Source organism: Kogia breviceps, chromosome 1 (assembly GCF_026419965.1).
Source record: "Kogia breviceps isolate mKogBre1 chromosome 1, mKogBre1 haplotype 1, whole genome shotgun sequence".
Taxonomy (NCBI): domain Eukaryota; kingdom Metazoa; phylum Chordata; class Mammalia; order Artiodactyla; family Physeteridae; genus Kogia; species Kogia breviceps.
Window position 1 is genome coordinate 201,988,908 of NC_081310.1, and position 25,235 is coordinate 202,014,142.

The 25,235-nt window shown below is 61.8% G+C and overlaps 4 protein-coding genes across 8 annotated transcripts; 1 reads left to right on the top strand and 3 right to left on the bottom strand.

Moving 5' to 3' along the window:
* Nucleotides 1-720: 720 nt before the first annotated feature.
* Nucleotides 721-3,795, bottom strand: TAS1R3 (taste 1 receptor member 3). Its single transcript, XM_067019665.1, is given in 12 exon segments — nucleotides 721-1,302; nucleotides 1,304-1,448; nucleotides 1,451-1,492; nucleotides 1,495-1,524; nucleotides 1,527-1,621; nucleotides 1,623-1,685; nucleotides 1,834-1,958; nucleotides 2,055-2,122; nucleotides 2,125-2,498; nucleotides 2,500-2,752; nucleotides 2,755-3,404; nucleotides 3,406-3,795. Coding segments are annotated over 12 exon segments (2,625 nt in total). The 5' UTR covers nucleotides 3,699-3,795; the 3' UTR covers nucleotides 721-815.
* A 1,348-nt stretch (nucleotides 3,796-5,143) lies between these two features.
* Nucleotides 5,144-9,103, bottom strand: CPTP (ceramide-1-phosphate transfer protein). Of its 3 annotated transcripts, none has more exons than XM_059065343.2 (3): nucleotides 9,024-9,103; nucleotides 6,835-6,967; nucleotides 5,144-6,671 (listed from the first exon to the last, which is right to left on the bottom strand). In XM_059065343.2, exons 2-3 carry the CDS (start codon nucleotides 6,954-6,956, stop codon nucleotides 6,149-6,151), a joined length of 645 nt encoding a protein of 214 aa, XP_058921326.1. In that variant the 5' UTR covers nucleotides 6,957-6,967; nucleotides 9,024-9,103; the 3' UTR covers nucleotides 5,144-6,148. The 3 variants fall into 3 exon arrangements, with proteins under 3 accessions (XP_058921326.1, XP_066875759.1, XP_066875761.1); XM_067019658.1 differs by having other exon boundaries at nucleotides 9,043-9,077; XM_067019660.1 differs by lacking the exon at nucleotides 9,024-9,103 and adding an exon at nucleotides 8,328-8,410.
* A 34-nt stretch (nucleotides 9,104-9,137) lies between these two features.
* On the top strand, nucleotides 9,138-21,946 carry INTS11 (integrator complex subunit 11). 2 transcript variants are annotated; one of them, XM_059064976.2, is made up of 17 exons: nucleotides 9,138-9,339; nucleotides 12,176-12,273; nucleotides 12,613-12,686; nucleotides 13,019-13,247; nucleotides 18,244-18,342; nucleotides 18,430-18,464; nucleotides 18,732-18,870; nucleotides 19,299-19,363; nucleotides 19,531-19,720; nucleotides 19,884-19,967; nucleotides 20,382-20,471; nucleotides 20,579-20,741; nucleotides 20,853-20,960; nucleotides 21,049-21,110; nucleotides 21,181-21,323; nucleotides 21,410-21,539; nucleotides 21,623-21,946. In XM_059064976.2, exons 1-17 carry the CDS (start codon nucleotides 9,312-9,314, stop codon nucleotides 21,683-21,685), a joined length of 1,800 nt encoding a protein of 599 aa, XP_058920959.1. In that variant the 5' UTR covers nucleotides 9,138-9,311; the 3' UTR covers nucleotides 21,686-21,946. The 2 variants fall into 2 exon arrangements, with proteins under 2 accessions (XP_058920959.1, XP_066875772.1); XM_067019671.1 differs by lacking the exon at nucleotides 18,244-18,342 and having other exon boundaries at nucleotides 9,184-9,339; nucleotides 21,623-21,936.
* PUSL1 (pseudouridine synthase like 1) lies at nucleotides 21,841-24,959 on the bottom strand. Of its 2 annotated transcripts, XM_059065206.2 has the most exons (8): nucleotides 24,752-24,959; nucleotides 24,432-24,489; nucleotides 24,134-24,321; nucleotides 23,826-23,975; nucleotides 23,564-23,737; nucleotides 22,787-22,841; nucleotides 22,545-22,707; nucleotides 21,841-22,201 (listed from the first exon to the last, which is right to left on the bottom strand). In XM_059065206.2, the coding sequence occupies exons 1-8, from the start codon at nucleotides 24,814-24,816 to the stop codon at nucleotides 22,152-22,154; spliced, it is 903 nt and encodes a 300-aa protein (XP_058921189.1). In that variant the 5' UTR covers nucleotides 24,817-24,959; the 3' UTR covers nucleotides 21,841-22,151. The 2 variants fall into 2 exon arrangements, with proteins under 2 accessions (XP_058921189.1, XP_066875783.1); XM_067019682.1 differs by lacking the exon at nucleotides 22,545-22,707 and having other exon boundaries at nucleotides 24,752-24,949.
* Between the last annotated feature and the right edge of the window lie 276 nt (nucleotides 24,960-25,235).

Below are 25,235 nucleotides of genomic sequence, written 5' to 3' on the forward strand. Positions count from 1 at the left end.
TTCCCACTTTAGGAGATTGGGGTGCAGGGGCCGGGTCAGCTTCCCCAGGGTCTGGCCGACAGCTGACCCAGGACCGGCTAGGTGCTGTCCTCTGGGCGCTAGCTCGGCGACAAGGCCCTGCCCGCAGCAGTCCCGGCGGGCGGTCTTCTGTCCGTGGTGCTGGCTCCGGCTCTGGCGGGGGTCCTCCTCGCGGCGGGTGCTGGCCATGGTGCTGACCCCCCACCCTGGCCGGGCTCTGTCCGCGGTGCTGGAGGGGACTGACCACTTTCTACTGGCTCACTGGCCAGGGAGAGAGAAGGAAGCGGGGTGCCCCCTCCTTCCTGAGCGGGTCTCTGCCCTGCACTGGGGCCGGCGGTCAGGCACACGCCCCTGCAGAGGGGTCTAGAAAGCCCCACCCCGCCCACCAACCTCCCACTCCCACGATGCTTGGACAGGATGCTGGGTGGGGGCCCCAGGCTGGGCCCAGCCAGGCAGGTGGTAGCCAGCTTTGCCTTCACATGGTTTGGCTGGGGGCTTTCCTGAGCGCTCAGCCGGGGCTGCGGGGGGCCCCGAGGAAGCCTCCATGGGCCTCTGTCTGGAACAGTGGCGCTGGGTCACCTGTGCAGGCCAGGGCTTGGCTGGGGCAGGGACAGAGCCTGACTCTCGGGCCCCAGGGGTTGAGATCCCACGGAGCTGAGGTCCCTATGCACTCTGGAGGTCACTGTGGGGTCAAGGTCAGCAGAACGTAGGGCTGGGGAGTCGCAGCAGAGTTGGGGCACAGTCCACAGCTTGCTGCATAGGGACTTGGTCTGAGGGCACCTTGACTAGGTTTGAGTTCACTGGGGTGAGGTCACTGGGTCAGGGGTCGCTTGTTTATTCCGAGTCTCCTCCCCGCCCCCACGGCTGCCTCACCCTCTGGCATCGCCAGGACCCCCTCCCAGGAAGAACTCAGGGGTGTTGAGGTCCGGCCGCCACAGCAGCAGGTAGCACTTAGGCAGGTGGAAGGTGCCCAGGATGCCCAGCGCACAGAAGAGGATGGCGCCCATCTGCACGGCGGGCTGCGAGACCACGTGCACATCGGCAGAGAGGCGGACGAGGGAGACCCAGGTGATGAAGTAGGCCAGCGTGGCAAAGGTCAGGCCGCGGGCGCCGTTGTAGCCCCCAGGCCGGCTCTTTACCGGGAAGGTGCCCAGGAAGCAGGGGAAAGCCAGCGTGGCACTGGTGGCGTGCACCAGGCCGAAGCTGACCCAGGGGCGTGCATGGCAGTGCACGAGCGCCTCCGTGGGCGGCACTTGCCAGTCTGTCGTCACCCCCGGCGGGAAGGTACCAGCCAGCGCCCCACAGGCGGCTGCAGAGCCGGTCTGCCCAGCTCGGAGGCAACTCTGACCGCCCGAAGGTCTCAGCCGCCTGCGGGAAGGGTGTGCTCTGGCAGCCGGTGAGCGGGAGGTGGTGCAGCGGCGGCTGGGCCGGCCGGGAAACAGGAGGACGCTGAGGCGGACGAGGCCCAGGCAGAGCAGGCCTGTGGCCCCCCAGAGGCCCGAACCACGGGCTGTGCCGGCGCCAGACGAAGAGTCCCAGGGCTGCCAGCGCCGGGCCCAGAGCCGAGCCCAGAGTAGAAGCAGCCCCGGGGACTTGGGCTGGCGGGGGAGGCGCCGGTGCTCCAGTCCTGGGACCCGTGGTCCTGGTCACACTTGCTGCAGAGGGCGGGGGTAAGAGAGGGTGGTGCCGGGGGCCGTCGGCTTCCCCCAGCCTCGCCCCTGCCACGGCCTCTGGCCTCAGAGCCAGCCTGTGCCCCCGACCTTGCGGGGACCCGCCCTCGCTCATGCGACAGCGTGGGAAGGCCCCCCGGAGGGCTCACCTGGGTGGCACTGGTAGTTGCCAGCCTTGCAGTCGGCACCGTCATAACAGCAGGAGTGGAAGCCCTTCACGCGGTACACCTGGCCCTCCTTGCACTGCCGCGAGCGCTGGGGCACAGGCTCCTGGCACGGGCCCCGGGGCTCAGGCTCCACACGGCTGGCTGCAGCTGCCCGACCCCTGGGGGCTGCCCCGCTCCCTCAGGCAGGGCTGGCGCTCACCTGGTTTCCCCGCGTGTGCCAGCTCATCTGGGAGTGCCAGAGCTGCCGGCTGCCATTGAAGGTGCGCGGGGTGGCGGCCGGTCCCGCCGTACACACAGCTTCAGGCCACGATCCACGCCCACGTTCCCGTTGGTGTCGAACCACAAGTTCTGGTCGTGCGTGTTCTCCAGGAGCTGGTGGGGTGGCGGGGGCAGGGAGCCCCCCCAGCCCAGACCTGCCCCCACAGTCCCTCTTCCCTGGGGACGCTGGTGGCACAGCTCCTGTGCCCTCACCTGCCAGGGCCGCATGGGCTCCCGCGCAGGGCAGCCCGAGGTGTTGCAGAGCAGCGTGATGTGGCGCGCCCGGGCCACGCCGTACACGGCTGCGAAGGCCACGAAGGTCTGGCGGTGCAGCAGCCCGTCGGGCACGTTCTCCGGGGTGATGCGGTCACACTGGGGGCAGTCCTGTGTCCAGCGAGGCGCAGTAGGCGGGGTCGGCGGCCAGGGCCAGGCACGTCCGCACGTAGGACGGGAACTCGGGCATCTGGGCACCCTGACGCGGGGCGCCGAGCACGGTGCCCACCCGGTCCGTGCCGGGCAGCGTCATGACCAGGTTTGAGGGCCGCCAGGCCTCGCTGGCCACCCACACCTTGGGCGAGAGCCTGTAGTGGATGCTGTAGCTGAAGACGGTGCAGGCAGTGCAGGCGGAGGAGGACACCTCACCACCAGCATGCTACTCCCGTTCACCCGGCGCAGCAGGCCCCGCACGGAGCCCCGCCGCGGGCTGCCGGCTCAGGGCAGCGGCACCCGGCCCTCGTGCGCGATGCAGGTGCCCTTGGCGTCGGCCGGGCCGGAGAAGAGGCTCAGGCCCTGCCGGCTGTACTCGTCGTCACCGCCCACGGCGGCCACCCAGTTCCAGTGCAGCTCCCGCGGCTGCTCTGCCACGGCTGCCACCTGCACGCCATCGCTGGGCACCGTGCGGAAGGACGGGAACGTCTCGCGGCTGCTCAGCCGGTCCGTGCTGGCGCCGTAGCTGACCTGCAGGCCCAAGGCAGCTCCTGACGCGGGGGCTCCCAAGGCGGGCGGGAGGGCGCTGAAGAACTTGCCGGCGACCAGGGCGACCTCGGACGAGTGAGGCCCAATGACGGCCAGCATGTGGGGCTGGTACTGCGTATAATCGCGGTAGGCGGCGACGCTGCGGCTGCCGGCCTTGGCCGTGGACACCAAGCTGGGCTTCACGGCGACCACGGGCTCCCAGCACGTGTCCAATAGGTTGTAGCCCAGGCGCAGCTCGGGGATCAGAGTGGAGCCGCTGTTGATCTCCTCCGCGGCCGTCATCGCGGCCGGCGCCCAGAGCAGCCCAGGGGACGAGTGCGTCCTCAGCTGAGCCCAGGGGGGACGAGCCCCCCAGCACCTAGTCCCCTGGCCGGCTGAGCTGCCGGGACAGGCAAAGCGGGGCCCCTGCTCTGACGCCCAGGACAGCCGCGAGGCCCCAGAGAGCCAGGCCTGGCACGGCAGGTGGCAGCTTCCAGCAGGGACAGCGAGTGGGCAGACCGACCGGGGTCCCAGATATGGGGAGTCGGGGCAGGGAGGGGCGGACGGTTTGTTTAGCAAAGTGCTCGCCTGCCCTCACCTGCCAGCTCGGGGCCCTGGAGACGTCCTCCATCTCCTGGGCCCCAAGAGGTGTGCTCCCGTTGGACTCTTATCCTGACGCCACCACTAGGTTCTCTGGCTGACAGTGACCCGGGCAGGCAGGCTTTGGGCAGCCACTGACTGCGACCTTGCTACCTGCCTGTGCCCAAGCCCCTGGTGCCCACCTGTTCCTGGAGAGGGGTCACCCCAGACCTGGCTGCCTGTGAGACAGGCTTGGAGGTGCCAGTGCCCCAGGGAGTGGGCACAGAAACACTCCCTCCAGCCCTGGGGATGCACTCTTAGCAGTCGGGGCGGGGCACCGCAGGGGTGGCTCCCTCGGCAGGCCCAGGGGCGGGCGGGGGGGTGGTGTCCCACAGCCCTGCAGGCCAGCCAGGAGGACAGTGGATGGCCGGCTGGCCCGGCTCCCACCCCGCGGCTGGGGTGGGGAGGGTCCCGAGGGGGAGGCCGTGGGTTCTCAGCCTGCCTGGGGACAGTGCACCTTGAGGGTCTAAGCCTAGAAGCTGCAGGGCCCCGTGGCTGGCCGTGCTCACCCCGGCCTGGGCCCTGCCTGTGCGGGCCAGGCTCACAGCTGGGCCTGAGGAGCCGCAGGCGAGCGAGGGAGAAAATGCCGTAAGCAAACGGGCTGCTGCAGCCGCGTCAGCCCCAGGGTGTGCCGGGGGGCTGGGGGCCAGGCCAGCAGCTCCCGCGTAGCCTCTGGGTGCTCGAGGACCCATCTCCCCCAGTTTGGGGCTGGGGGCCTCGCTGACACCAGGCCACAGGCACCCAGAGGAGCTGGGGGAGGCTAGCGATGGCCCTGGGGTACGGTGGGGCCCAGCAGACATTTATGGGACGTGGTCTAGGGATCCAGTCCTTGCCTGTCCCCACTGCCCTGTGGGGTGCGCACACGCACAGGGCCTGCACCTGTACCATTGCATGCACACGCGCACACCCACGCAGCCCTCGCTCTCTGGCCCGGGGGAACCGCGGGCTGTTCCCCCCAAGTCACTGGCCTTTGCAGGCACCACACCAGGCTCTGGTCCCCGCTGGGTGTGGGGACTTGGAGGTGGCTTGTGCTGGGCACTGCTATTGAGTTCTGGCCTTTGGGCAGCGTCTGAGAGGACCCTCCCTGACAGGCGTTCTCCTTCTGTCCAGGCCACTGCCATGGCGTGAGCAGCTCCCCTCCACTGGCTACAGTCCAGGCAGATTTCCTTCTCTCTGCACGGTGTGTGGCTGACCTCAGACCTGCGTTTCCAACTCAGCCACTTAGGTGATTCTGTGACTCAGTCTTCTCACTTGTAAAGTGGGGATAATGTGGACCTTGGCAACAGATGGGGCTTGGCAGGGCTAAAGTGTGCATAGAGACGGGCAGGTCCCCAGCACTGGCTGGGGCATACCTCACGGCCCTGTGGTTGACACGGCCCTGACTGCCTGGAAGCAAGTGCCTGGCACACCCAACACCCCCGTCCTGGAGAGCAGCAGTTCTGCTAAGTGCAGTTTATTTTAGAAAAGCCATCACCCGTATTACAGCTTCTAAGGGTGCCTGAAAGCTTGCACTTACGTACATTTGCTGCATGGTGAATAATGTCCCCGTGACACCTGAGGTCCTGGCCTCACAGTGAAGAGGCAGTGGGTGGGGCCAGGCCCCCAAGCACTGGGTGACGGCCGGGCTGGGTGTGGCCACCTGCCAGCCTGTCACTGAGGCAGAGCGGGTCGAGGCTCCCTCCCTTGTGCTGTCATCCTGGCTCTCCTGAGCTCCACGGGGATGGAGCAGTAAGGGGCAAGGAAGAGGGAACACGGCATCTCGCTGGATGCTGGGGAGGGAGGCCAGCACTGGCCCAGAGGAGTCCTGGGATCCTGGGGGCTCTGGGGCTGTACTGTGCAGACTCCAGGCTGCAGGCGGCCGCTGACATGTGTGCAGGGCGGTGGCAGCAGGGCAGGCCTTCCCTCGGGGCTTCAGATCCTGCTGTCACTGCCCCCTGGCTGAGGAGGAGAGGGGCGGGGAGAAAGCCTGCAGTGCTGACCCCCGCCCAGGACTCCGCCCTGTCCTGGGGACAGCCAGCCTTTACCGAGGGGCCCAAGGCAGCCCAGCTGGGCAGACACCGCATCCTGGGCCCCGTGACTCCCCGTAGCTCAAAGACTTGAGCCCCGGGCAGAGGCAGCTTTTCCATGAACACTGATCCTGCCCCCCACTGCCTGCTTCCTGCACTTCATCCACCAGGGAGAGGCCTGACTAGACATGGGTGTAACTTAGCTGAGCGTAAAGATGAGATGCCCGGGCAAACGAGAGGCCGGGCGTGGAGCAGACGGCCAGCGTCTGTCTTCTCCGTGAAGCCTGTCTGCAGCGGCTGGAGGCTCTGAGTGGCTCCCGACAAGCTCAGCTCACAGGGGGACCCAGAAAAGTTCCACGGTGGCACTGATGGGTCCCGGCTGCCCCCACCCAGCTCTGGATTGGGGGAAGCCCACCCCATCTGGGCCCGCCAGCCCCTAGGGTAGGTCCAGCAGGGCGTGCTCGGCATAAAGCCTCTGGGAGATGTTGTAGACGCGTTCGATGAAGGGCAGGGCCTCGCCCAGCATCTCCACGGCCTGCTCGGGGGACCCCACGTTCATGGTCTCCAGGAAGACCTTGCGTGTGGGCAGTGCACAGAAGGCCACGGTGACGGCCCGGCGGATGATCCAGGGGTGGTAGGCAGCCAGGGAGGCATTGTAAGAGTCAGTGCAGAGCGCGGTGGTGCGCGCGTCCTCAGGGCTGGTGCGCACGCCCTCCAGGAAGAGCTGCAGCCAGTGCAGGGCGCGGTGCAGCCGCAGCACCGTCCGGCAGCCCGAGTCGGGGTGGCGGGAGCGCCGCTCCAGGTCCACCCGCTGGCTGCCCACCTCGTAGGCCACCATGGCCTGCAGGGTGCTATAGTGCTCGCGCTGGGGGCCGCCGCACAGCTGCTCCATGATCTGCAGCTTCGCTACCACGTCCTTGGAGATGAACGAGAAGATAGCGCCCAGGCTGTTCAGGAACCTGCGCGAGGGAGGCAGGCGCTCAGCTGGGGGGGCGGCGGAGAGCGCCCCCCACCTTCTGGGCCGCGAGTGAGGACAGCCGACCAGCACCGGGCCGGCAGGGGCCTACAAGTGCCAGCGGGATGCAAGCGGGACGCGTGGCCAGGAAAGGCCCTCGCACGCACCTGACCAGCCCCCTCCAGCTGGCGAGGTAGTGGTCCAGCAGCACCTCTTCCTTCTCATTGAGACACTGCTTGAAACTGACCAGGACAACTTTCAGATTAAACTCTGACTCCAAGTCATCCATTTCAACAGGAGCTGAAACACACAGGGAGTCCGGCTGTGGGCTGTCTCCGGGTGGGGAGGCTCCCCGCTTGGGTCATTATTTCGGGGAGGGAGGGCAGGGGCAGTTGGAAAGAAGCAGCTGGGGTCCCACGGCCCCCAGTGAAAGCCCACAGTAACCCCCACCCCCAGGCCAACCCCTCCTCCCCAGGAGCCCACCTTGCTCTGCTCGGGTCCCCCACTCACAGACACATGGGCCTGGCCCGGCCGGACCCTTTGCCGGGCACACGGCCCACAGCTCTTAGCACGGCCCCCGACACTCGGGCTTGTCAAACCACTTGTCAAGCCACGCCTCACTTGCGGGAGGCACCTCTGCTCAGGTTTTCTTGCCTGTTTATAGTGTGTCTCTCTTGAGTGTATGTCTGTTCCTACTAATTGGAGAAGTATTTGCTGAGTCCCCACCCAGAGCTGGGCACCCACTCCAGGGCACTGTGAGTGAGACCGACAGCCCTGAGGCGACATCCTAGTGGCAGGTGTGTGTGTGTGTGTGTGTGTGTGTGTGTGTGTGTGTGTGTGTGTGTGTTAACAAAAATGGGAAGTCCAACACAGTAGGGAAAAGGATAAGCACGGTGAAGAGAAAGACTGTGGGCTGAGGCTGGAGGGCCACGCCCTTCCTTGCTTGAAGCTGCATTGCAACACCCAGAGCAGAGGCTGCGGGGCCAGCATTTGCCGACAGATGGACAGACACCAGTCTTCTCACTCCTACTGTAACTGTACCCATCCCCCACACAAGGGTAGCTGGACCACAGGTCTTCCGACACTCTGAAGACAGCCACAGGCCCTCCCCCAGCCCCAGGGAGTGTAGAAGTGCCCCAGGCCAGAGGCCTGCTCTGGATTCTGCTGGCATTCGTATAGTCACTCCACGAACATCCAAGTGCCCAAGCGTTAGTCGGTGCCGCTGGGCACCTCAGCCCCTGCCTCCCTGGGTGCCTGGGGTCTGCACTGCAGTGTGGCTCTGACAGGCTCTGGGGACTCATCTGTGTCTTGCCTCATGTCCAGGACACGCTCTCACCCCTTTGGGCATGGGGGCTCCTGTGCTCTTGGTGCTGGGAGCACTGTGGGAGCCCGGTCGCCCGAGGTGTGGTGAAAGCTCAGCCAGGAGAGCACACTTGTGTGCCGGGGCAGGGTCTGCCTTCCACGCTGCGCGCAAATCATGCACTGTTCTAAGATCCTGTCCTACATCTTCGGGGAAAATGGGCCTGCACACCCTTCCCTGCCCACCACCCAGGCTGCTGGGAGCAGCTGATGGGGCCCAGTAGGTGCTGCTGAGGCCCCGCAGGCTCCACGGCTTGGCCGCATGCCTGCCACTGGGTGGAGTGCCCGGAGGTGAGCTCACCGTGCCTTCAGGTGTGGGGGACAGCCGGGCCTGGCCTCAGGAAGATAACACTCCGGAGGTTTCCAGAACACCCCTCCCCTCTCTCAGGCCCTCAGTCTTCTGTCCACCGAGCAGATGGAATCTGAAGCCCTCAGGTCTACCTTCCTGGTCACCAGATATCCTGTGGGCCTGGCCTTCCTGCCCAGAACCTGAGCCAGCAGCCAACAGGAGGTGCCAGCAGCCTTTCAGAGTTTGGAAACAACAGGAAGGGCAGGGGCGGCGCGGCCGGAGGCGGGCAGCTTGCCAGCTCTGGGAGGGTGATGCAGGGCACCGCCAAGGCTTCCCCAGGGGCAGTGCACGGTCCCAAGGTCAGGGCTCGTCCTGGCCGGTCTGAGCACCGGAGCCCTGTGGCTCACAGCTAGCTGAAGGACCCCAGGAAAAAGGGGGCAACCCTCCGGCACCCCAGCCCCAGCGGGTGGGAGCGGGACCCTGTCCGGGAAGTTCTGCAAGTCTCGCCTGCTAAGGGGGCTCCGGGTGGCGCCGAGCTGGGGACCCGGGGCTCGGGTGGGTCCTACTCCAGCTGAGGCCCAGGGATGGGTCAGGGGCCCGGGGTCCGGGCCAGCGCGGGATCCGGGTCCTCGGCCGCCCCCTCCCACGCCCTGTTCGGTTGGGCTGGGTTTCCCAGGCGCCAGCTCGACCCCACCGCGTCCGGCTCACCTGCGCCACCGCCGCTCACCTGCGCCGCGCAGCCGCCGTGGAAGCCGCGGCCCCGCCCCCGGCCACTGACCCACCCACCAACCGGGACTGGCTGCCGGCCGCCCAATCAGAAGGGCCAGTGTGCGGGCCCGCGTTTCCGTCGGGCGCGCCGGAAGCTGGCGCCTTTGGGGTTGCGCTTGCGCAGTGCGTCGCCGCGAGTTGGACGCGCATGGCGGCGTCCGGGGCGCAGGCGCTCTGGTTTCGTGAGGCAGTGGTGGTCCCGCCGGCTCGCTGAGCGCGCCGGACAGCATGCCCGAGATCAGGGTCACGCCCCTGGGTGAGTGCGGCGCGGCGCGGGAGGAGCGCCCGAAGAAGGCCGGTGGGAGGCTCGGGGGGCCGGGGACCCCGGGACGTGTCGTCCTCGCTTCGCGTACCCTGCCCGGCGCCGGTGCTTAGGGAGCCTTTCTTCTGCTTCTGCATCCTCGCCACTTCCTGCCCTTCCATCTCCTCCATCTGTCTCGCGTCCCGCTTCCCTGCAGCCTCCGTTTACCCGTCTGCGGTCAGTCTTTGTTTTACTTGACCGCCGCAGCGTTAAAAAAAAAAACAAAAACCCAAACTTTGCTTTTTGAAAAAGATGTAAGTGCACAGTTTAAAGGCTCAAACAGTACAGAACAGTGCGAAGGAGGAAAGATCACTGAGAATCAGAAACAGCTGGGGTCTCTGTGACACGTGCCAGGGGTTTTTCGGGAACCTGCCTCCTGCCCTGGCCGTGTGTTGGAAGCATCTTCTTCTAGGGATGTCCCCCGCAACTCCACATCCTTTCTTTTGTGGCGAGCTCTCCTCAAAATAGCTCACCCAGCCCCCAGCGTGGACACTGAGCTGTTGACAGCTGCAGTGAACACCCCTGACCCTGGCCTGCTGGGTCACAGCGCACATCCTACCCCACCAAAGGTGTCGTCACCCCCACGGCCTCTCCTAGCTGTTGGCTCCGGGTCCCCTCTGGCTGCTTCAGCCCCACGCTCTCCCCGCGCCTGGTTCTTCTCCAGGGGCCTCTGCAGGATCTTCCTTCCAGCCTGACCCTTTCCTAGATGGCCCCTTTCTCACCGCTTATCTTTTTTTTTTTTTAAGGTTTATTTATTTATTATTTATTTATTTGGCTGCATTGGGTCTTCATTGATGGGCGCGGGCTTTCTCTAGTTGTGGCGAGCGGGGTCAACTCTTGGTTGCAGTGCGCGGGCTTTTCATTGTGGTGGCTTCTCTTGTTGCGGAGCACGGGCTCTAGGCATGCGGGCTTCAGTAGTTGTGGCACACAGACTCAGTAGTTGTGGCTCATGGGCTCTAGAGCGTAGGCTCAGTAGTTGTGGCGCACAGGCTTAGTTGCTCCGACACCGCTCATTCTTGAATGATCCTATGTTTTTACTGCGACTTTTACCCCAAATCTGCACTTGGTGTGCCCCCAAGGTCACTCAGCCACAGCACCATCAGAGAAGAACTACTTCTGCTTCACTCTCTGCCTTTGCCAGTTTCTGCCTCATGACCTCCATGGTCTCTCCCACCACAGGGCCTTTGCACAGCTGCCCCTCTCATCCCAGCTGTCCCTCTCCACCCTGCTCAGAATTCATCTTCTCAGGGAGGACTGGAAGTTTGTGTGCCCGTGCCCTTCCCTGCCTTACTTTTCTCCGAGGTGCTGATCTCCCCGAATGCAAGTTTATCTAGGTGGTTATTGTCCGTGTTCTCGGACACACACACACACACACACACACCACACCTGGAACCTAAACTCCCTGTGGCTGTGTGTCTCCTTGTTTTCTTCCCACCCTCCTGTGTGTGCCAGGCTCTGTCCCTACCTCTCCTGCCCAGTTCGGGCCACTGTCTTTGCTTCCTGGGATTGTTGTGGGTGTTCCTGTTGGGAGCAGGCAGGCAGTGCCTCAGAGCTGAGCTCCGGAGTCCGGAACACTGTCCCTGGCCCCACGCTTAGGAATCATGTGCCGTGGGCGGATCCCGTGACTTCTGGGACTTCACATCCTTGTCTGTGAAGAGGGGTGGCCCTTCTCCCGCCCACACATATCTGCAGTGCCTCTGAGCGGGGCATGGCTTGGGGCTGGAGGTGCAATAGAAAGCAGGCTGAGCCCCTGCCCTCAGGGAGCTCACATTCTGGTGGGGGGAGCAGGCCTGTGAGAGACCTCGAGGCCACTGTCTGTGGCTGGGCTGCCTGAGGCACACAGGTGAACTCGTGGCTGCTCTCACCTGCCGTTGTCATAGGTGACTGAAGCTTCTTGAGGACCAGCTGCGGCCCACTTTGGGCAGTGGCCTGGTCACCCTGGTGTGTGTGGTGTTAACAGAAGGTTCAGAAGGTTCCTTGCAGAGGGAGGCTTGTAGGATCCAAGATGAAAAATAGGTCATTTGCTGTCATCGGGCCTTGTGAGGCTGTGTCCCTTTCCTTCTGGGCCCCCAGACCCTAGAGGAGGTGACAGATGGCCGTATGAGGTGGCCGGGATATGCCCCGCTGGGCCTGGAGCATCTGGGCAGGGCTTGGAGGTCAGGACTGTGGATGTGATTCGGGTTATGGTCTGGGCTGGGGGTACCTGAGGGGGCCCAGCGGTGGGGCGTCTGTACTGTGGCCACTCTAGCTGGTCATTGCTGGACAGCTAGGGCCATGTTTCCCCGTGGCTGGGCTAAAGCCACACGGTGTCCCTCTGCAGTGGCACCACCAGGAGGTGCCTGGTGGTCATAGCTCAGATGTGGCCCCAGCTCAGGTTTTGGGAGGGGTGGTGATGCCCCAAGGAGCCCTGGCGTGCCTCTCTTGTGTTCTGGGACCACAGCCCAGCACCCCTTACTCGGCTCCTGGCCTCAAGCCTGTGGGCCGCTGCTTTGAGAGGTCAATGGCAGGGCCCGAGGCTGGAGGCGCCATGGGGAAGGGTCCGAGGTGGCCTTGGTGCCTTGTCCCCTCCCCGTGTGTTTCCCTTGCCCATGTGCAGAGGTGACAATGCTTCCCACCTCACACGTCGTCCACACAGCAGCCACAGAGGGTTCTGCAGGGCCAGGAGCCCAGAGGGTCCTTTAGGGGTCTGGAGCAGGTGTCGGGGCCTTGGCCTTGGGGCTGGGGCCATCCTCGCAAGGGCAGTTGAGGGGAGAGGAGCGTGGTAGCACCTCTCACCCGTCCTCCCATTCAGGGGCTGGCCAGGATGTGGGCCGAAGCTGCATCCTGGTCTCCATTGCGGGCAAGAACGTCATGCTGGACTGCGGGATGCACATGGGCTTCAGCGACGATGTGAGTCCCTCGGGCGGATGGCCGCCACCCAGCCTGCTCCTTGGCGTCACCAACGGTGGACCCGGGCCTCCGAGTCTCAGGCTCTGACCCACAGAGGGGGCAAGGTGGGGCACCTGCACGGGGCCGGTCTGTAGCAGATCGGGGCTCCCGGCTCAGGTACCAGCCGGGCAGCTGACTGCCTCCCTGCACGCTCCGAGGCTCTGAGCGGTTGGGGGTCTCGGTGGGCCTGCGGGGTGGGGATGTGGGGCTCAGGCTCAGCTGCACCCTGACCGCAGGGGGCCGTGACCGCAGCCTCAGCTGCCCCACTGTGGCGTCCTGACGCTTCCCCTCCCCCCACAGAGGCGCTTCCCCGACTTCTCTTACATCACCCGCAGCGGCCGGCTGACTGACTTCCTGGACTGCGTGATCATCAGGTGGGCGCCTTCCCCTGGAGCCACCCACCCGCCCACGCAAATGGCGACTCCTGATACGTGTCCCCCGAGCCCCTCCTTGCTCCTTCTGGAGCGTGAGGCTGACCCCAGAGTGACTGCTTGTCGGTGGCGTCACCAGAAGCTCAGGCGCCGAGTCCCAGGTCGACGGCGCTCTGTCCCCTGTGCTCCCTCCAGCTCTGCAGCCCTCGGGCCGCTCGCGCTCGCTGTCTGATGCGCGCGGCAGGCCCTCGGCGAGCCAGGAGGGAGGGGCGGCGGCCCTCGGTGGGTGGGGAGGTGTGGAGGGCCCTCCCAGCGGACCCGTGTTGCTTCCCCAGCCACTTCCACCTGGACCACTGCGGGGCGCTCCCCTACTTCAGCGAGATGGTGGGCTACGACGGGCCCATCTACATGACCCAGCCCACCCAGGCGATCTGCCCCATCCTGCTGGAGGACTACCGCAAGATTGCCGTGGACAAGAAGGGTGAGGCCAACTTCTTCACGTCCCAGATGATCAAGGACTGTATGAAGAAGGTGGTGGCCGTCCACCTCCACCAGACGGTGCAGGTCAGCACCCCCACCCCCACCCCGCTTTGTTGCCGGCGGGGAGCTGCCTGGAGGCGGACGCAGCGCTTGGCAGGGCCTCTGCTGCCGCCCGGCTCTGCCTGCGTGCGCTGAAGAGGCGGAAGAGGGTACCTGTGCCACGTGAGCAGGCGGGGGCGCAGGCCGGGCTGGACGCACACCGGAGTGTGGGCTGTGGCTCGGTGGCAGTTGTCCGCGGGCCAGCGAGGAGGCAGGAAAGTGACATCAGATGTGGAGAAGTTTATCCCACGGCTCGCAGAGTGGTCTGCTTCTCGTCAGAGTCTGGGCTTTGCTAGTTGCCACGTGGCTAGCATTTGGGGTCGTCTTATCCTGGTTGAACCTTTTGTCGAGATGAAGTAGTGCGTTTCTCCTCAAGAACGCTCTTGCCTTTGAGTCCACCTTTCTGGCGAATGGGTCACCGTTCCCCCTCCCCCACCCTTAGTTAGCGTTTGCGCGGGGCAGCCTTTCCCATCTTTGTACTTTTTCTCTTTCTGCATCATGTTTTAAGTAGTTTGGCTTTAATCCAGCCTGATAACCTGTCCTGTAGGTGGAGGGTTTGGACTATATGGGTAATAATTTGGGACTTAGCTGTTTTCTCCTGCCATTTGCTGCTTATTTGTGCTGCGTGGTCTATGCTTTATTTCCTTTATTGCCTTTTTCCGGATTGACTTTTAAAAACTCCATTTCTGGGCTTCCCTGGTGGCGCAGTGGTTGAGAATCCGCCTGCCGATGCAGGGGACACGGGTTCGTGCCCTGGTCCGGGAAGATCCCACATGCCGCGGAGCAACTAAGCCCGTGAGCCATGGCCGCTAGGCCTGCGCGGAGCCTGTGCTCAGCAACGGGAGAGGCCACAGCAGTGAGAGGCCTGCATACCGCAAAAAAAAAAAAAAAAAAAAAACTCCATTTCACCTCTTATTTGGTAAATAATTAAATATTGTATTATAATTTTTGTAGTGGTAGAGATTACAAAACACATCCATGACAACACAGCTCTAAGGTACTTGGAACTTTTACCTCTTTCCTGGACAATGCAAGAGCCTCCGAGCACCTCTCAGATGCATTTACTCCTCCCCTGACTCACTGGCTCTTGTTTCCATGTATTTTAATTCCCTCAGCGTGCGAGACCCCCGGGACCTCACCGGCGATGCTGGTAAAGTCAGGTTTGCCGGGTGCCGTCTGTTTGCCTTGCCCGCTGTTCCCCTCTACTGCCTGTGTTCTTCACTTCGTGTCTCTCATGGAGAACACCGTCGTGGGTTTGCCGGTGGTGAATGCTCTCAAATTGTATTCGTCTGCAAATGTTGAAGACCTTCCCCTTAGGTTTGGAATTCTAGAGCAGCATTTACTCTCAGTATCTTGAACGTGTCTTCCCATCTGCTGTTTGGAAGAGAATCTTTTCTCGGGCTGCTTGTGGGATCATGTCCTCTCCTGTGGACTCGGGTGGGGCGCTGTGCTGGCTCCGCCTGTTCTCGCCCTGTTGCGCCCGCTCAGGTTTGAGGCCTCCGGGTCTGCCCGTTGCTCTCTCCAGGCCGAATGTAGGTCTTGCTTCTCCAGAGCCTTCATCGTCCTTTTGTCTTTCTGTGCTTCATGCTAGATAGCTTTTATTAAATATTTTAGTTTGTTAACTCTCTTATTGGTTATATGTAAGTGGTTGTTAAGTTTGTTGAATTCTTTTTTAAATTGATTTACAATATTATATGTTATAGGCAGATAACATAGGGATTCACAGGTTTCAAAGGTTATGCTCCATTTACAGTTACTATAAAACATTGGCTGTATTTTCCGTAGTACGGTATATCCTCGTAGCTTATTTTGTGTGTAATAGCTTGTATCTCTTAATCCCCCGCCTCTGTCTTGCCTTTCCTCTCTTCCTTCTCCCCACTTGTAGTTTGTTCTCTACATCTGTGACTCTGTTTCCTTTTTGTTACATTCACTAGGTTGTTGTATTTTTTAGATTTCACATATAAGTGATATCATACAGTATTTGTATTTCTGTCTGACTTATTTCACTTAGTATAATATCTTCCAAGTCCATCCATGTTGCTGTAAATGAGAAGATTTCATTTTTTTAATGGCTGAGTAGTATTCCATTGTATATGTATGTACCACGGCTTTTTTTTTTTTTAAGATTGTTTTTCTTTCCACGTGGACCATCTTTAAAGTCTTTATTGAATTTGTTACAATATTGCTTCTGTTTTTTATGGTTTTGTGTTCTTTAGCCATGAGGCATGTGGGATCTTAGCTCCCCAACCAGGGATCAAACCCGCACCCCCTGCACTGGAAGGTGAAGTCTTAACCACTGGACCACCAGGGAAGTCCCTTTTTCTCCCTCCCCCACCTCGGCTGCACTGGGTCTTTGTTGCTGCACGCGGGTTTTTCCTAGTTGTGGTGAGTGGGGCTACTCTTCAGTGCGGTGCATGGGCTTCTCATTGTGGGAGCTTCTCTTGTTATAGAGCACAGGCTCTAGGCACGTGGGCTCAGTAGCTGTGGCTCGCAGGCTTAGTAGTTGTGGCGCACGGGCTTAAGTTGCTCTGCGGCACGTGGGATCTTCCTGGACAAGGGATCGAACCCGTGTCCCCTGCATTGGCAGGTGGATCCTTAACCACTGGAACACCAGGGAAGTCCTTGTACTACATCTTCTTTATCCATTCATTTGTCAATGGGCATTTAGGTTGCTTCCATGTCTTGGCTATTGTAAATAGCACTGCAGTGAACTTTGGGCTCCATTTATCTTTTTGAATAATGGTTTTCTCTGGATATATGTCCAGGAGTAGGGTTGCAGGATGATATGGCAACTCTATTTTTAGTTTTTTGAGGAATCTCCATACTGTTCTCCGTAGTGGTTGCACCATTTTACATTCCCACCAACAGTGTAGGACGGTTCCCTTTTCTCCACACCCTCTCCAGCGTTTATTATATGTAGACTTTTTTTTTTTTTTGGCGGTACGCGGGCCTCTCACTGTTGTGGCCTCTCCTGTTGCGGAGCACAGGCTCCGGACGCGCAGGCTCAGCGGCCATGGTTCATGGGCCCAGCCGCTCTGCGGCATGTGGGATCCTCCCGGACCGGGGCACAAACCTGTGTCCCCTGCATCGGCAGGCGGACATCAACCACTGCGCCACCAGGGAAGCCCCCCTCATTGTAATTTTGATTTGCATTTCTGTGGGTTTTTTTAAAAAAAATATTTTATTTATTTATTTATTTGGTTGCACCTGGTCTTAGTCGCAGCCGGTGGGCTCCTTAGATGTGGCTCGTGTGCTCCTTAGTTGTGGCCAGCGGACTCCTTAGTTGTGGCATGCAAACTCTTAGTTGTGGCTTGCATGTGGGGTCTAGTTCCCTGATCAGGGATTGAACCCAGGCCCCCTGCATTGGGAGCTTGGATTCTTAACCACTGTGCCATCAGGGAAGTCCCTGCATTTCTGTATTAATTAGCGGTGTTGAATATCTTTTCATGTGCCTCTTGGCCATCTGTATGTCTGTTTAGATCTTCCTTCCATTTTTTGATTAGGTTGTTTGTGTTTTTGATATTGCGCTGCATGAGCTGTTTGTATGTTTTGGAGATTAATATCCTTTCAGTTGTAGCATATGCAGATGTTTTCTCCTATTCTGTAGGTTGTCTTTTTGTTTTGTTTATGGTTTCCTTTGCTGTGTAAAAATTTGTTTTGTTTTGTTTTAATAACAGAATCCTTTTTTAAAAAATTAATTAACTGATTAACTTATTTATTTGGTTGTGCTCGGTCTTAGTTGTGGCAGGCAGGCTCCTTAGTTGCAGCTTGCCAGCTCCTTAGTTGTGGTGTGTGAACTCTTAGTTGTGGCGTGCGTGGGGGATCTAGTTCCCCGACCAGGGATCGAACCCGGTTCCCCTGCATTGGGAGCGCGGAGTCTTAACCACTGCGCCACAAGGGAAGTCCCTGTGCAAAAGCGTTTTATTTAATTAGGTTCCATTTGCTTTGTTTTTATTTCCATTACTGTAGGAGGCGAATCCAAGAAAAATACTGTTGCTACTTATGTCGGAGTGTTCTGCCTATGTTTTCTTCTATGAGTTTTATAGTATTTGTTCTTACATTTAAGTTTTTAATCCATTTTGAGTTTATTTTCACGTATGGTGTTAGAGAATGTTCTAATTTCATTATTTTACATGTAGCTGTCCAGTTTTCCCAGTACTATTTATTGAAGAGAGTGTCTTTTCTCCATTGTATATTCTTGCCTCTTTTGTCACAAATTAATTGACCATAGGTGTGTGGGTTTATTCCTGGGCTTTCTGTCCTGTTCCATTGATCTATATTTCTGTTTTTGTGTCAGTACCATACTATTTTGATTACTGTAGCTTTGTAGTATACTCTGAAGTCAGGGAGCCTGATTGCTCCAGCTCCGATTTTCTTTTCCATGCAGTTTTGATGACTGTAGCTTTGTAGTATAAAGTCAGGGAGTGTGATTCCTTCAGCTCTGTTCTTTGTTAGGATTCTTGTGGTTATTTGGCATCTTTTGTGTTTCCACACGAATTTTAAAATTATTTGTTTCAGTTCTGTGAAAAATGCCGCTGGTATTTTGATAAGGATTACATTGAATATGTAGATTGCCTGGGGTAGTGTGGCTCTTTTGAATCCTTAACTTGGGTTATTATAGTTTCTGGTTCTACAATTTCCACTGTTTTTAATAGTTTCTAGTTTTTTGTCAACATTCTGAATTCTTTCTCTCTCTGAATATTTTAATCACAATCCTTTTAAAGGCTGTGTCTGAAAACTCCAGGAGCCCTGAATCTGCTTCTCTGGACTGTTGTTCCTCTTCTTTTGGTCCCTATTGTCTCATCTCTTGTGTCTGCTTTTGATTGAGAACTGGATGTCGTGTGTGAAAAAACAGGGATGATGAAAGGCTAGAATGATGTCATCAACTTGCGCCCACCGCTGCCCCAGGCTCCACCTCCCTGCCCCTCTGCCCTCTGCCCGGCACAGCCTGCAGACCTGAGGTCAGCCCTGTTCTCTGTAGGTGGACGATGAGCTGGAAATCAAGGCTTACTATGCGGGCCACGTGCTGGGGGCAGCCATGTTCCAGATTAAAGTGGGTTCAGAGTCTGTGGTCTACACGGTCAGTGGAAGCACTTGGGGCACAGGAAGGGCTGGCTGGCCGGGCAGAGGAAGGAGGCACCCTCCTCATTGCCACATTCTTTGCCAGGGGGATTATAACATGACCCCAGACCGGCATTTGGGGTAAGTAGGCCAGTACATTTGCTTCATCCTATTGGGCAGGTCCCCCCAGGGGTACAGGGACACTGAGGGGTGTGCCGGGTTCCTGAGCGGTCTGTGTGTCATCGTCCCCGGTGTTCTCCTGTCCCCTCAAGTGCTGTGTCATTCAGTGGCCTGTGCCTGTGCAGAGGAGGCAGGCTGCCTGCTAGAGGGTCCAGGAGGGCCATGGCTGTGTACAGCCTTGCCACCGTGTGCACTGTCCACCTCTGGCCACACCCACCTGTGTTCTAGAGCCGCCTGGATTGACAAATGCCGCCCCAACCTGCTCATCACAGAATCCACGTACGCCACCACCATCCGAGACTCTAAGCGCTGCCGGGAGCGAGACTTCCTCAAGAAGGTCCATGAGACCGTGGAGCGTGGCGGGAAGGTAGCTGGTGGGCAGCGGGTGCCCCAGGCGGGGCTGGCTGTGTGCCTCTGGCCATGCTACACGGGTCTTTCGGCTGCCCCAGCACGTGGTCAGGGGCAGGGGTGCTGTGTTCTGGGCACCGAGAGAGGAAGGTTGCTCAGCACTGCGAAGACAGATTCCCCTGAAGACCCTTTAGTGGGGGCCCACCTACTCCTCATGTCTCAGATCCCAATGAAGGGCTGGCCCGAGCGTCCACTGTGGTCACTTCTGGGCAGGCTGTGCTGGGACAGAACGTGGGGGGCTGCCCGCAGTCTGCATGGGGCCTCTGGCCCTCAGAGCCGCTGGCAGGGCTGGTCTTCTGTCCGCCACTGTGCACAGCTGTGGGCGCGATGGCCGGGCGGTGTGGCCGGGGCTCCTCCCGAGCTGGCCCCCCACCCCCACCCCCACAGGTGCTGATCCCCGTGTTTGCGCTGGGCCGCGCGCAGGAGCTCTGCATCCTGCTGGAGACCTTCTGGTAGGTGTGGCCGGGACGGTTTCTGGAGGCCCTGCCCCGCTGGCCGTGGGGTGAGAGAGGGTGGGGAGCGCCCTTCCTGGCACTGGACCCGACCCAGGCGGAGGGCACATGAGGGCTGCAGGCCAGCCCTGCCCCGGCAGCCTCCCCACCATCCCCATCCTCCACAGGGAGCGCATGGACCTGAAGGCCCCCATCTACTTCTCCACGGGCCTGACGGAGAAGGCCAACCACTACTACAAGCTCTTCATCCCCTGGACCAACCAGAAGATCCGGAAAACCTTTGTGCAGAGGAACATGTTTGAGTTCAAGCACATCAAGGCCTTCGATCGGGCGTTTGCCGACAGCCCGGGTCCCATGGTGCGGCCCAGTGCTGGCTGGGGGTGGGGTTCTGCAGGGCCGGGGCCCTGCCAGCAAGTCGCGCGGGGGAGCGGGTCACCTCTGTGCCGGGAAGACCAGCGGTCAGAAGGCCGAGGGCAGGGGGGCGTCTGATGCCCTGACTGTCCCTGCACCTGCCCCGAAGGTCGTGTTTGCCACGCCAGGGATGCTGCATGCCGGCCAGTCCCTACAGATCTTCAGGAAGTGGGCAGGGAACGAGAAGAACATGGTAAGGGGTCTGGGCCCCGGGGCCAGTTCCCTGGAGGGCTGGCGAGGTTGAGGGGCAGGGGCTCCCCCTGGCTGGGGGGACATTGCTGCTGTCAGGAGGAGGAGGAGGCTTGGTCCCCTGGGGACGGGTGTCTGACCCAGGCTCACACTCTTGCCGTGTCTTGGCCCGTCTGCACCAGGCAAGAAAGCCCCCGGCTTCCCAAGTAGCCATCGTGGGGGTCAGGCCTGGGCAGGCTTGTGTTGAGACCCCTGAGCCTGCCTGGGTCTGCAGTGGGGCCTGGAAGTGGGAGGGGCTTCCACCAAGGGTTTGGGCTCAGGTGGGCGAGGGGCAGGGCGGGGGGAACGTCCCGCAGGAGCCCCGAGGTAGGAGGTGGGAGGTGCATGGGGGCCGCTCGTCCATCTCTCCTCCCTGCAGGTCATCATGCCTGGCTACTGCGTGCAGGGCACCGTGGGCCACAAGATCCTCAGCGGGCAGCGCAAGCTGGAGATGGAGGGGCGGCAGGTGGTGAGTCTTCACCCTCCCTCGCCAGCTCTGTGGACCCTCTTGGGCGGGCGGGGACGGCCCTCGGAGCCACTGCCTGTGCTGATGGCCTGCCTGCCATGCTGCCGCAGCTGGAGGTCAAGATGCAGGTGGAGTACATGTCCTTCAGCGCCCACGCGGACGCCAAGGGCATCATGCAGCTGGTGGGTCAGGCGGAGCCGGAGAACGTGCTGTTGGTGCACGGCGAGGCCAAGAAGATGGAGTTTCTGAAGCAGAAGATTGAGCAGGAATTCCGTAGGCAGCCCAGGCCAGGGCGGGCTGGGTGATACGGAGGGTATGCGGGCAGGGTTGGTGCAGGCGGGGTCCGCCAGCCTGGACTGAGGCTCTCTCCACACCCCGGCCCAGGGGTCAGCTGCTACATGCCGGCCAACGGCGAGACGGTGACGCTGCCCACGAGCCCCAGCATCCCTGTGGGCATCTCTCTGGGGCTGCTGAAGCGGGAGATGGCGCAGGGTGAGCGGCAGGGCCCGTTGATGGGGGCGGGGCGGCTGCTGGGCAGGTGGCCCCGCTGACAGCTCTGACCGCCGCCCCTGCCCCACAGGGCTGCTCCCTGATGCCAAGAAGCCGCGGCTCTTGCACGGCACCTTGATCATGAAGGACAGCGTGAGTGCCAACCGTCACTGGGGGCAGTGGGGGCCGCCCCTGCCGTCCCTGACCTGCCCTTGCCCCACAGAACTTCCGGCTCGTGTCCTCAGAGCAGGCCCTCAAGGAGCTGGGACTGGCCGAGCACCAGCTGCGCTTTACCTGCCGTGTGCACCTGCACGACACGCGCAAAGAGCAGGAGACAGCCGTGCGCGTGTACAGCCACTTGAAGAGGTAGACGCTGCGGCCGCGCCTTCCGGACCTGGGGGGCGGGGCGCCAGCGGGGGCGCCAGGCAGCGGCTCACTGTGCCTCCCCGCAGCGTCCTCAAGGACCACTGCGTGCAACACCTTCCCGACGGCTCCGTGACTGTGGAGTCCATCCTCATTCAGGCCGCTGCCCACTCAGAGGACCCGGGCACCAAGGTGCTGCTGGTCTCCTGGACCTACCAGGTAAGGTGCGGGACTGGTGGGGTCACCCCTTTGCCCTGGGCTGCCTCACCTGGACCAACGGCCCCTCTTGCCTGTGGCTGCAGGACGAGGAGCTGGGCAGCTATCTCACGTCTCTGCTCAAGAAGGGCCTGCCCCAGGCCAGCTGAGGCCCCGCTGCCAGGACTGGGTACACCCTGGGTCTTCCCTGCGTCCTCGGGTGTGGAGCCCGCAGCTGGCTACGACCCTCATCTGTGCGGAGACCACGGTGCCCCGCACCTGCCCAAGTGGCTGCTGTTGGCCGAAGAAAGAAACGGACCTGGGGGGCTTTTCATCTTTTATTTCTGCTCCTGGGCTCCCAGGAGATGGGGGGGGGGGCTCCCGGGGTGTTGATTTCCAGTAAAAACCACCGCAGCCTGTTTGGGTGTCTCGCTTTGCGGTGCTTGCGCCTGTCTTCTGCACCCTGCCTCTGGCAACACCCCGGGCAGGCGGGGATTTGTGGCAGGTCCAGGCTGACAGGAGGCGTGGGGCCTGCCGTGGTCCCTCTGAGACGCACGGTGGTGTACAGAGCTGGGCAGCATCCAGCAGCTGGGCCTAGTGTGCCACTGCTGCCCTGACCTTGCTGCGTATCAGGGGTCACCTGCGACCTCCGTGCTGTGGACTCTGAGGGCACATAGAGGCAGGACCTGTGAACAAACCCCAGGTTATCCTGGGGGTGTGACAGTCTCTGCAGGGGCCAGGCCAGAGCCTTCAGCAGGACTGCAGAGCCCCCTGCCTTCGCCCCAGAGTTCAAGCCCCTCTCTACCCTCTGCTGCCTTCTGGAACACCCTCTCAGCCTCCCTCCCCACAGGGCCAGGCTGGGGCTTGGGCTGCTGGGCTCTGGCTTTCCTCTTGGCCACAGGCTGGAGTCCCAGCTGCTGGGACAGCACTGCCACTGAGAGCCCCTCCCGTGGCAAGGACTCAGCCTTGGGAGGGGTCCGTCAGTCAACGGGGTACAAGCAGGGACCTCTCCACGCCACTGCCTCTTACCGAAGCCCTCGTAGAGCACCGCCTTCAGGAACAAGCCGTGGGCGGGAGCCACATGGCTCTGGTGCCTGCCCAGAGGGTCCTGGCTCTCCAAGATCACCTTCACCTGAGCAGGCATCAAAGCCCCCAGCCCCACGGCCACCAGCACAGATGTCATTCTCCGCACCTGTGACCCAAGGTGAAGATTGCTGCAGCCGCCCAAGCCCTAGGCCCCACCCCCAGCAGGGCCCCAGGACAGAGCCCACCTGTCTGTATAGGAAGGATTGGCTCTCAAACTCCAGGCTCCAGAACTGCAACTGCCTGGGGACACAGGCGCCCATGAGGTCTGGGCCTCAGGGCAGCCTCAACCCTCCAGTGTGGCCTCCCCACGTCCCACCCCAGGGGCCCCCACCTACTTCCCCCCAACCCCTTGTAAATGAAACCGGTGGAAGGGAGACTAAAGCCAGAGGACTGCTGCTTGGGAGCGGGGACAGCAGCGCCTCCGGGGGCTTGGCATGGGCTCGGGGGCTGCGAGGGAGATGGAGTGGCCAGCTCCTCCCCCAGGGACTCAAGCCCTGGGCCTTGGGCTCTCCAGCAGGAGTCGGAAGCCTGGAAGCTGGCTGCACAAGGTCCCTTCTCCAAGAGGAAGGGAGGGAAGGCTCTGGAAGTTAGTAGATGCAGTCTGGCCGGAGGCCCCTGGGACAGCGCTGGGGGCAGTGGAACCAACCCCCTGCCAGCCCGGGCGTGAACCACTGGCCTAGTGCTTCTTCTCCAGAGGAGTCTTTTCACCGACCGCCGGGCTCCATCCACGAGACAGTGAGCTCTCAGCAGGGCAGGCAGCCTTCTCTGCCCTCTGCCCCACAGCCGGGCAGGACCCTAGCCCAGGCTCACGGGTGTTGGGGCCACACCACTCGGCTGACCGGCACCTCCTTCTCCCCCAAGGCTGGATGGGTGCCCAGGGAGCCCCTAGTGCAGCACCAGGGAAGGGGCTGGAGCTAAATCCTTTGCAGCCTCCAGACCAGAGTGTAGGCTGCCCTTCTCACCTGCTCTCCTCGGGGAGGACAAAGGGGCTGCCGGCAGGGTCTGGAGACACAGAGGCTCGGCGCAGGGTGCGCACCGGGCTGGTGGCCAGGCTGCCAGCCGACTGGAAGGCCCTGAAATCATGTGTCCCCAGGAGGTACTGGGCGGCCTCCTGCATGGCAGCCACGTCCAAGCAGCTGCAGGGAGCCAGGTGAGTGGTCAGGAGCGAATGGCCGGCCAGGCGAGCCTGGCAAGCCCCTCAGGTTCACTTGCACACCCACTCACTCAGCCCGAAGCGCCCAGCACCGATTTCGTTCAAACACGGGCAGCTGGTGAGGACTGCGGCAGCCGGTAGCCAGGCGGTACAGGTAGGTCCTGGATGTGGCGGCGTGGCGGGCATGGAAGTGGCTGGGCACACGGAAGGCCTGCAATACCCTGTGGGAACGAGGCCAGGAATGACCCCCTGCCCTGTCCATGTGACACCCTGGCATCTCTGCCATCACCCCGAAGAGTTCTGTCCAGATACAGAGTCCTCCTTCACCTCCAGCCTCCACCATAGTGGACGAGTTCCGGGAGAGCAGAGAAGTGCTTACCGGATGGCCGGGTGCCTCAGGTGGGTGTTGAGGGCTTGCGTCAGGACTTCAGGGGAGAAGGGGGGCCGGCCTGAGCGGCGCTGGACATCCAGGTGCGCCGCATTGCTCAGGGCATGGACCCCAGCATCCGTGCGGCTGGAGACAGTGAACTTTACCGGCACCACCGAGTTCAGCCGCTCTGCGGCCTCCTAAGGCGGGCGGGGGTGCGCACAGCGGCCGCGGGCGGGGCTCCAATCTGCCCCTCCCCTAGGTCGCCCTCCTCCCTCACCCCTCCCTGGCGCGGCCCGGTGGAGCTCACCTCCAGGTAGTTCTGGACTCCGATGGCGTGCTGGGCGCCCCTGACTGCCGCGACCCCGCTGTGGGCAGGGCAGGCAGAGGTTAGCGCGCGAGGCCGCCCCACCCCGCCCGGGACCCCGCCCGTCCCGTCTTCTGCGGCCAAAGGCGGCCGTTCCATCCCCGGGAGGCCGAGGCCCGAGGCCGGAGGTCCTAAACTTAGATCCCTCCAACCCCTCGGACGCCGGCCATTGGCTGCTCTCCGGCTCGAGCTCGGGTGCTCCTCGCGGCGCTGAGCTACACGAGGGGGTTTGCGGGCACGGATGAGAGGCCCAGAGGACGTACTTAAAGTCTGTGCCCAAGTACTGGAAGTACACGAGGTAGCGCGCCCGCACTGAGCCCGCGCCCATGGCCAGGCCGGACCCGGCATCGGGGCAGGCTGAGAGCCAGGCAGAACCGGACCCCGCGGAGCGCCAGGCGGACTGGGACCGCACGTGGGGCTGCGCCCGCGCACCCAGCCTGATCACGCCCCGCCACGGCCGCTCCCGCGCCTGCGCCTGGGCTTTCGCCCCGCCCAGGCAACCTCGCGTGGCCGCCCACGGCGGGGCGGAGGCGGGGCCAGACTTAGGGAGCGGGTGCAAAGTGCCGACCCAGGGGAGACAGCCCCACGCAGACTCGCACGTTCCCCCGGCCACTCACTCGCCACCCCCATCCTCCCGCCGCAGTCCGGCCGAGCGCTTGTTGCCAATTCCCCGGGTTGCCTAACGGCCGGATCGCTGGAACGCGCGGGACCCGACGGCTCCCGCGGCTGTTGCTGGGCCCACCCACA

Excerpts from the sequence above, each read along its gene's own strand:
- CPTP (XM_059065343.2), bottom strand. The coding sequence starts at position 6,956 with ATGGATGACTTGGAGTCAGAGTTTAATCTGAAAGTTGTCCTGGTCAGT. Across the intron at positions 6,672-6,834 it reads AGCTGGAGGGGGCTGGTCAG|GTTCCTGAACAGCCTGGGCG; the intron begins GTGCGTGCGAGG and ends TCCCTCGCGCAG.
- INTS11 (XM_059064976.2), top strand. The coding sequence starts at position 9,312 with ATGCCCGAGATCAGGGTCACGCCCCTGG. Across the intron at positions 18,343-18,429 it reads CAGAGTCTGTGGTCTACACG|GGGGATTATAACATGACCCC; the intron begins GTCAGTGGAAGC and ends ATTCTTTGCCAG. Across the intron at positions 20,742-20,852 it reads GAAGATTGAGCAGGAATTCC|GGGTCAGCTGCTACATGCCG; the intron begins GTAGGCAGCCCA and ends ACCCCGGCCCAG.
- PUSL1 (XM_059065206.2), bottom strand. The coding sequence starts at position 24,816 with ATGGGCGCGGGCTCAGTGCGGGCGCGCTACCTCGTGTACTTCCAGTAC. Across the intron at positions 22,842-23,563 it reads GTCCTCCCCGAGGAGAGCAG|GCAGTTGCAGTTCTGGAGCC; the intron begins GTGAGAAGGGCA and ends CTGTGTCCCCAG. Across the intron at positions 22,708-22,786 it reads AATCCTTCCTATACAGACAG|GTGCGGAGAATGACATCTGT; the intron begins GTGGGCTCTGTC and ends CTTGGGTCACAG.